Below are 10,171 nucleotides of genomic sequence, written 5' to 3' on the forward strand. Positions count from 1 at the left end.
ACGCAGTACACAGTTTAAAAGTCAGTAGCACATTGATAAAGTATACCGGGTGTGGTCTGTAATATGAGCAAAAAATTAAACCGTAGGCTCCTCTTATTGACCAACATTTGTTCAGCAACTTTTACAAATTACTTGTGGTTTGATTTTTAATACACTTTAAAGTTTATTCTAAGACGCAATGTATTGCGAATTTTGTTATGTTTAAGGCGTGACAAGCAACGTCAATCACAATGATAATGGCGTGGCGATGGCGTCCATTGAAGATAATATTTATTTTGTATGAAAAATAGGGAGTCTAAATACTTCTTCTTCTTCTTCTTCCTCTCCTGTTCCCATTATTTGGGGTCGGGTCTCCTCACTGTCCTGCGCCAAGTCCTACGATCTTGGGTTGTCTGTTGGGGCACCTGGGCTTTCTTGAGGTCTCTTTCTATACTTGTCCACCAGGTATAAGGCGGGCGGCCGCGGCCTCTTGCGGCCTCTGGTAGATTGAGGGCTACTTGTACTACGTGATCGTTTTCCCGTCGTTTAACGTGGCCATACCAACGAAGGCGGTTTTCGGTAAGTTTGTCTGCGATTGGTGCAACCTTGAAACTACCGCGTATATATTCATTACGTATCTTGTCTAGCCGGGTTACACCTCCCGCCCACCTGAGCATCTTCATCTCGTTGGTATGTACCTTTTGCTCGTGAATTTTCTTTGTTGTCCAGCATTCAGATCCATAAAGTAGCGCGGGACGGACTGCCGTTTTATAAACTTGTCCCTTTGTTTTTATGGGGATACGTGGGTCGCACAATACACCTGTAAGCGATCGCCATTTTTGCCATGCGACGTTTATTCTGTGTGCCACGTCAGCATCGACATTTGCATCGGGTGTAAGTATGGAGCCTAGGTACTTAAACCTTTCTACAGATGGGACAGGCGCGTCTCCAATACAGATGGTTTCCGGTATGTTAGTTCTGCTGAAAGGACATTTCAGGTATTCCGTCTTACTCCTACTAACCCTCAGGCCATGCTTTTCAAGTGCTCGTGTCCACATGTTCAGAAGTTCCTGCAGGTTTGTCGCGGTGTCGGCAGTTAGAACTATGTCATCCGCGTACAACATGGTCCACGGCAGTGGAGATGGTATATTTCTGGTGAGGTAATCCATGACCAGGTTAAATAGCAGCGGGCTGAGCACGGATCCTTGATGAACGCCTACTTTGACCTCAAAAGCTCTACTTATGCCTGCTAGGCTTCGTACTCTCGTGCTGACCTTAATGTACATGTCTTGGACAAGTTCTACGTAATATTCAGGGACATTCTGGGCACGAAGAGCCTCCCATACAAGCTTACGGGGCACACGGTCGAAGGCTTTTTCTAGGTCTATAAATGTTAGGTGTAGGTCTTTTTTGTTGATTCTAAATTTTTCCATCATGATCCTAACAGTCTGTATCGCGTCAATGGTTGACCTGGATGCTGTGAAGCCGAACTGATTTGGTGACGTTTGAGAGATGTTTAAGATTCGTTTATTAAGAACTCTTTCCCATATCTTAAGCGTATGTGAGGTTAGTTTTATACCTCTATAGTTCTCGCACAGAGCCACATCACCCTTATTCTTGTAGAAAGGCAGTAAAAAGCTTTGACGCCATGAATCTGGGATATTTTTGGTTGCTAAGATGATATTAAACAGCTTTGTAAGCCACGCGACGCCTATCGGCCCAAGAGCCTTCCAAAGATCCGCCGGGATCTCGTCCGGCCCCGTAGCTTTTCCACTTTTCATTTTCATCGTCGCGTGTTTAACTTCATCACTCCCTATTTCGGGCACTGGTCCATATGTAGGTTTGCATGGCGTCGGATCTTCGTTTGGGAATTCTTCATTTAGAAGTCGTTCATAATACTCGAACCACCTTTCTCTGATTTGGATATTATCTGTTAAAATTTGTTGGTCTTTACTTTTGATAAATTTATTAACTTTTATGTCCATAGTTGCTCTGTGTCTCGATTTCGCTATTTTAAGTACTTCATCTGCGTTTTTAGCATTTTCCAAACTATTGTAGAAAAGTTGATTGCTCTGTGCTCTTTGTTGTGCCACACATTTTTTCGCATCTTTCTTTGCTTCCATGTATAAGTCCTTGTCTTTTTGAAGTTGCGACCTTTGCCACTTTTTGAAACATGCTTTTTTGTTGGCCACGGAGTCCTTCACTATGTCGTTCCACCAGTTTGGATCTTTACCGTTCCCGAAAGGCCCTTTAGAAATTCCAAGTATTTCTGCGGCTTTGGCTCTACATCGTGTTTCGAACTTTGACCACATGTCTTCGGCACTACTGTAATTTACGCTAAGGTCGGTTTCGAGGTATTCTATTACAGCAGTCCTCAGTTGTGTGCCTTTGGGGCCGTTCAGATCCTTCCATTTTGTCCTTGGTGTTCGGTTGACTATGGTTTTTATCGGCTTTGGCAAAGCATAGACGGCAACAAGAAGGCGATGTTGTGTTGCGAGGGGCTCGCCCGGAATGACCTTACAATCTTTGAATTTCTTCTTGAGCACCATATCTGCCAAAATATAGTCAATTTGCGACGTCCGGCCTCCGCTTTTGTAGGTGATAAGATGTTCTTGCTTTTTTTGGAAGTTGGTATTTATCAATGATAACGCGTGTCTACAAGAAAATTCTAGGATATCCTCCCCTTGCTTGTTGGTTTCGCCAATTCCATACCCGCCGTGGGCCAGCCCACCAGATGTATTAGTGGCTCCTACGTGACCATTTAGGTCTGCTCCTATTATTTTTAGTTCGTTTCGTGGTATGTTGTGCATCAAATCATCCAGGTCCTCCCAGAACTCCAGTTTTTCAACTTCTGTGCAGCCCGTCTGTGGGGCATAGACTGATATAATGTTGGTAACTTGCTGGTCATCCAAAGCTAATTTAATGCCCATTATACGATCACTTTTCCGCGTGACATTGATTATGCGGGTTTTAAAATGTTTATCCAAAACAATTTCCACACCATTTCTTTGATTGTCTGTACCATGATACAGAACCTGGTAGTCGTTGCCGATGTCTTTAGATTTTGAGCCCTTCCATCTTGTTTCTTGGAGGCAGCAGATGTTAATACCCCTTCTTTTTAGAGTTTTGCTCAATTCTTGGCTTCTGCCCGTAAGGGACCCCAAGTTCCAGGTTGCGAGTCTAATCTTATTTATATTCAAATGCGAATTTTTGTTCTTGTCTCGTTGTCCGTCGCTTTGGGGGAACGCCCTAGAGGTATTTGCATCGAGAATCTCCTTATTCGCATTTGCGTCGCTTACGGGGTACGCCCTAGCCTTATTGCCCTTTATCATTTCTTTGTGCATTTCATGTGAGGAGATTTTTTGTGTTGGCAATGGGGTTTTACGGCCGGTTGCCACCTGACGCCAAGACAGTAACTCTTCTGAAGAGCTTAGGAGCCGGGGTCAAACCAAAAGTCATTCCCGCGCCATCCCTACTGCGATGCCCTGCCTGGCAGTGCAGCTCCAAAGTCAACCTGGTACCTTAATATGTAAGGACAGCTTTCCATTGGGGTTTATGCTTCTTCCGCCTGCTCCGCCGTACCGACATCCATTGTCTCCGCCTTCGCAGCCGTTGAAGTCTTCACCCGTAACCCTGGGCACGGGACCGTGCTATACCCCACGGCACTGGGTCCTTGCTCGAACTTCGCCACCTCTTTATCCCGGCCTACTGAGATAAAGGGTGCCCACCCCCGCGGCTGGGACGCGCCGAGCAAGAATTACCCAAGTGGGAAGCAGAGAAGGTGGCTCTACTTCCCCAAGGGTCGGGTTGATGGCTGAGTTTGGTGCCCCAGCCAAAGGCGGAGTCTAAATACTTCATAATTTTTAAAAGTTGTTGAACAAAAGTGTCACCGTTTGAGGAGTATAATCTATGTTTAAATTATTTGCTCATGTTACAGGCCACACCCGGTATAGGTAGAAAACGCAAACGCTTGGTGAAACCAAGAGTACAATAATAACTATAAATCGACCTAGTCCCACTGTAAGCTCAATAAACCTGTGTTCTGGATACTAATTACAGGGTGGCTAAAAAATAAGTGCTTTCTCGTAGCCAGGGAGGTTTCGGGGCTATACTGAGCAACTTTTACTATGGGACCAAACCCGAAATCGTAAAAAAAAATTGGCTGTTTCATACATTTTGGCTGGTCCATTTTCTATGGGAAGGTAAATTTATTTTTCGCGATTTCGGGGTAGGTCCCATAGTAAAAGTAGCTCAGTGTAATCCCAAAACCTCCCTGGCAACGGGACTGCGCTTATTTTTTGGCCAGCCTGTATAATAATAGGTAGATACATATAGGGTATATGAGGTATATTTGAATACTTAAATAAGTACATAGAAAATATCCATAATATCCAGGGTTGAGGGCGTTATTTAATGTGTACACAAAATATATCCTGAACAAATACTTATATTCAGAACTATCAGGACTCTCTGGAGTATACCTTAAAAGCCAAACGTTAAAATGAACGATAATGCGTTAGATAATAATAATAACTTTCAGGGTTGTTTTAATATCCCACCAACATTCCGTTTCAGGCGTAGATCACACACCCATTAGATGGAGCGTATTTATAAGACACACGATAACATTTTTCTGATGCAAAGGTTGTCCATCGCAATCCAACGCGGCAACGCAGCGAGTGTGATGGGCAACTTTGCGTCGGGGGCGGCTGCCCCCGCCCCCTGCTGCTGCTGCTGCTGGGGGTTGCCTGGCTAGGCAATTAATTGCTTTGGTTTATTTGTACTCATTTATTCCGTTTTACCCATTTACCAAAATTCCTAGACCTCAAAACAAAATAATGTGTCGGAATCCCAGAATGCCTATTTTTTTCTAAATACCACAATCCCAAAATGCCTTAACTGGTGTTATAATAACTAAAACTCAAATTACATTCGGGCCGCAATTAAAAACTATCGACAGATTGTTAAAAATAATTGTTAATACAACAATGATTATAAATTATACACGTAGTTAATCAAAAAGAAGTTCCAGCAAAAAAACATGTGGGCTCGGACGATATTAATAATAGAAGTCATTAAGGTCATTATGGTATTCGGTCATTTTAAAATAGGAAACAATTTGACAATGATTTTGAGATTAACTTGTTTATAGCACTAATAAAAACAATAGCAATATTACCGTGTAATGAAACCAAAGCAATTAATTTAGTACGCGACGAAATATATTTCCTAGCTAAGAATTATACATACATATTAATTACATTTACATTACCTATATATTAATGTATTTTGTACGCTGCTTGTAAAATGTCACTAAAAGACAGAGCTGCTAAAATGTTGTCTTCGTTAACATTTTATAAAGCAGGGTCTATTGGGAGTTGTCTATCGTTTCAGGAGACGAGGTCATTTGAGCGTTTCAGCCCATTTAACTAATGTTACGGCCCAAATGAAATAAGTCTCCAAAACTCACTGTCAGCGGTTAAATTGCTGGATGCGCAAAAATGCTTAGGCGGACCAAGATGGTTTTTGCATTTTTTCAAAAAATAATTGTCAGCGTAACCTTCCTCTTTGAAAAATACTATTAAAAATTTGTCAACGTACTTTGGGTCACCCTGTATTTTGAAGTCGGTTAATATAACAGTCGCCATCAGATATATCGAAGCGGCCAAGGTGCTAACAACTATCTGAGCACGCCTCTATTGTCAAGACGTTAGTGTCTCTTTTCATGTGCGTAATACAGAGTTACTTTGTACAAATACAAATACAAATACAAATTTATTTATTTGTCCAACATAGGTTATAGAGGGTGTTACAGTTCAGTCAGTTTCACTATGTGGCGCCTTACGGCATACAAATGTTGAGAGCATGCATGTCAAAATATAATATTATTTACCAATCCTTATCATCTAAAAAATCTTTTATTGAGTAGTAACTCTTTCGAATCAGTAACAGTTTCAAGGCTTTTTTAAACTGATTGAGCTCTAGTAATTGTATGTCTTGTGGTATTTTATTAAATATTCTTGGGGCCATTCCAACCACATTTTTTTGGAATAGCATCGTTTTGGGTATGACAGAATGTAGTATTGTACCCCGTAATCGTGAGCTTCTAAAGTTTAAAAATAAATGGGAGTTACATTTCACGAAAACACACATTTCAAATATATATAGGCTAGGAAGAGTTAGGATCTTAAGATTTTGAAAATAAGGCTTACATGATTCTTCAAAGCTAATACCACACAAGGATCTTACACACTTTTTCTGAGCTAGAAATGCCATTTCTCGGTCTGTAGAGTTGCCCCAAAATATTATGCCGTATCTTAGAGTAGATGTTACAAAGGCATGGTAAGCGGTAAGCACTGCAGATGGGTTCACCCTTTTTCTTAAATTATACAATGCATATGAATATTGGTTTAGTTTCTTACATATAGCGTCAATTTGATATTTCCACGTCAGCTTATCGTCTACATTCAATCCTAGAAATTTGGTCATGTCAGTTTCATCAATTCTTTGTCCCTTATAAGCTACATTAAGATTAGGTGTATAATTAGTCCGTTGTTTAAATGTCATAAGTTTTGTTTTGTCCAAATTAATTTTCAAGTTATTATTTGTTAGCCAATCTATAATTTCACTTAATGTTTGGTTTATGTCAGCCTCATAAGCATTCAAATTGTTTCCAGTGAATATAATGGTGCTGTCGTCAGCAAAAAGAACCATTGGATGATCAATAGCATTTGGCATATCATTGATGTAAATGAGGAACAACAGGGGACCTAGAACGCTCCCCTGTGGCACACCATAAGAAACTTCCTTTACATCCGATGAGTATGTTAGTTCCATTTTCGACTTAGGACACAATTTATTAATTTGAGTAATTTGCTTCCTACCGCTTAAATACGATTTTATTAAAGAGCGGACATTGCCACGTATTCCGTAGCGAAAAAGTTTGTTCAGAAGTATTTGATGGTCAACATAATCGAACGCTTTCGACATATCCATGTATAACGCAGAGACTGGACGCTTTTTATCCAAATTCTTTAGGACTGTTTGAATTAAGTCGTAGATAGCCATATTAATCGACATACTCTTGCGGAAACCTTTTTGCTCATTAGCAAATAGATTATTGCTTTCAAAATAGCTTGATACACTGCTATAAATATATTTTTCTATAATTTTTGAGAATATAGGAATAAGTGCTATTGGTCTGTAATTGTTGATATTTTCTTTGCTATCTTTTTTATATAGAGGTTTTACGATGCTTATTTTTAATTTGTCCGGAAATTGACCACACGTAATGCATAAATTAATAATATGACTGAGGATGGGTGAAATTATATCAGAAACTTTCTTTATTATAATAGTACTAACGCCATCATAGCCAGTACTGTTCGTGTTTTTTAGAGAGCCTATTATTTTATGAATGTCATCGGGAATGGCCGGTTTCATAAATAAAGAATTAAGTGAATTGAATGTCAAATTGTTATTAGAATTATTAATGTTAACGTCGTTACTTACTGCATTAATTGGTTGAATTTGGTCGATAAAATGATTGTTAAATTCCTGTGCGATATGTTTTGGATTCACTATAACATTGCTATTCGTAACTATTTGCGAGATATATTGTTTCGGTTGATTTAGTTTTGAGTTATTAATTATTTTCCAGGTAGCTTTGGATTTGTTTTGTGCAATATTAATAAAATTATTATTTTGCGATTTTTGGGTCAAATTGATAATTTTTTTAAGCCGTTTAGAATAGTTTTTAAAATACTCTTTGTCGCCCTTTTCACAAGAGAATCGACATTTCCAAAGCAGCAGTCTCTTTCTTTTGCAGCATTTTTTTATTCCCTTTGAGATCCATGTAGGTTTCTTTGTGGATGATATTTTTATTCTTTGAAACGGGAAGCATAAATTATAAAATAGGCCGAATAAGTCCGAAAAAGTGTCGAATGCTGTATTAGGATCAACGGACGAATATACTTCATGGAAGGCTAGATTTTGCAAACATTCAGTAAACTTGTCAATGTTATCCTGGCTGAAGTCTCTCCTTTTAATGTACCAGTGGGTCAACAGATTTGTTCTCTTCACTGGACATTTTATAATTTGAGCTGTATGGTCAGAAAGTGCTAATTCAACAACTTCCGCTTTACTACCCCGTATATTATGAATTATATTATCTATGCAAGTGTTGCTACATAATCTAGTCGGCTCCAAAATAGTTAATCTTAAATTGTAACTATATAATATATTCTTAAAGTCTATTGATGTCGAGGTTCTTTTAAGCATGTCAATATTAAAGTCGCCACATATTATTATTTTCTTACTTCTACTACATATGTTATTTAAAATGTTATACAATTTATCAAAAAATATTCTTACACAATTGCTATTATTCTTAGGTACTCTATAGATAGTAACAATAATGATTTTGTGATCCGTCAACTCAACAGCACAACATTCAATTATGTTAGGAATAGAAAAGCCAGCGATCTCTGGTAAAATATTATATTTATGAATGTTCCTGACTAATATGCATGACCCGCCATTTCTATTATTCCTTGAAAAGTGAGCGGCTAGATTGTAATTTGCTATCGCCAAATGAATGTCGTCGTCTAATTTCATGTTGTGCTCTGTAATACAAAGGACGTCTATTGGCTTACCAGATTCGAGTAAATTCTCTAAATGGACGCTTAATGCGTCAGCTTTATTAATTATGCCATTTATGTTCTGATGTAACACATGTATATGTTTATAAGTTACAAGGTCTTCACTAATAGTTTTAGTTTTACCCAGCTTGGGTTGGCCAGCCCGGCAGCTAGTTACGCTATCTATAAAAAAGAACCCTTATTATAAAATGCTTCATTTACGCTCTTTAACACGTTATTGATACATTGCGCTAGTTTATATTTGCCTCTAAAATTAAGTTCATTACCATTTAATTTATAATCAGTGGTTCCTAGATAAATACTGTTTGGTTGAAGCCAAACATTAGAGTCGGCATTAGCAAATTTCTTATGCAGAGCAAAATTAATTTTTCCTATATAACTATTGTAATTGTCTGCATACGTATTAATACTATAAGGTATGTCACAAATCATTACATTGGTGTGACTGGCAATATTAACGGTATCTTCCAGACTCTTGTGGACGGTATCTTGTGGACTCTATATATATTTTCGATATGAGATTCCTAGAAAATCCTAACATATTGTGAATAGCTTATCAGTATTCTGACACCTGAGCAAATTGGCAATCTAAAAAGTAGACATCCAAATATAGGAAAGTAGGTATTTTATCAATGAAATCACGTGTCAATACAAAAAAGTGACACAATTTCGGGATTCAAATAGTAAATTCGATTGGTTGTCGTGTGTTAGGAATTTTACGTTTAACTGGTTCTGATGGTCGATTTAGCACATGGCGGTCACGGGACACACACAACACTGTATATCGAGTCACTTGTATTATGTATAATTGTTTTGTTAAAAGCCCTAATCTAAAGCAGCTCTGCCTTTGGCTTCGCACACCTCTTCTGGACGCTTTAGGCCTTCCTCACTGCGTGGAGCTCAGCTTTCGGCCTCCGCGTTTAGACACTGTTATTCATAAATGTCTACTAAAGTTGACAAGCCGATAATAATCGTTTGTCCCTTTCCGACGGTACATGGGCGCCATGGACGGTTGGTGTGATGGAAAGGGACAAACGATTATTATCGGCTTGTCCACTTTAGTATACTTTTATAATTAAGGTAGACCTCTATGTTGGAACACTAAAGTCATCTAACAGCCGTATTCGAACAATGAGATACGTCAAATACCTAATATTGAAACGATATGGATTAGATATGTCAGTGTCAAACAAGTGTCAAAAGTGACGTTTTGTTTGAAGAAATGTATCTCATTGTTCGAATACGACTGTGACTGTGACTGTGAGAGGTCACGGACATCGCAAAGTCTGTGTAAAGTTACTTTGATCCCACTTTTAGGAATTTTAAACGGTAGGTTTTGCAGTTAAAACAAAAACATAATATTATAATTCATAATTAAGGTTGTCTAACAATTTCGACATGAATCTCGGTGCACATCTCGGTGACTCCGTTCGAGACGATCTGCAGCTGGTGCACCTGGACTCCGGCATCGTGCCAGCACGGTATCGAGTGGGTGATCTTGTTCACGTCCACGAAGTACGTGTAGAAACCCT

General features: G+C 38.9%; 1 protein-coding gene across 1 annotated transcript; it reads right to left on the bottom strand.

Annotated features, from left to right (window-relative positions):
• Positions 1 to 375: 375 nt before the first annotated feature.
• LOC134668350 (uncharacterized) lies at positions 376 to 3,311 on the bottom strand. The gene is made up of 2 exons (XM_063525832.1): positions 901 to 3,311; positions 376 to 478 (listed from the first exon to the last, which is right to left on the bottom strand). The coding sequence occupies exons 1-2, from the start codon at positions 3,309 to 3,311 to the stop codon at positions 376 to 378; spliced, it is 2,514 nt and encodes an 837-aa protein (XP_063381902.1).
• Positions 3,312 to 10,171: the final 6,860 nt, after the last annotated feature.

This window comes from Cydia fagiglandana, chromosome 10, assembly GCF_963556715.1.
Source record: "Cydia fagiglandana chromosome 10, ilCydFagi1.1, whole genome shotgun sequence".
Lineage (NCBI taxonomy): Eukaryota > Metazoa > Arthropoda > Insecta > Lepidoptera > Tortricidae > Cydia > Cydia fagiglandana.

Excerpts from the sequence above, each read along its gene's own strand:
- LOC134668350 (XM_063525832.1), bottom strand. The coding sequence starts at position 3,311 with ATGATAAAGGGCAATAAGGCTAGGGCGTACCCCGTAAGCGACGCAAAT. Across the intron at positions 479-900 it reads CCTGTCCCATCTGTAGAAAG|AGGCCGCAAGAGGCCGCGGC; the intron begins GTTTAAGTACCT and ends TCAATCTACCAG.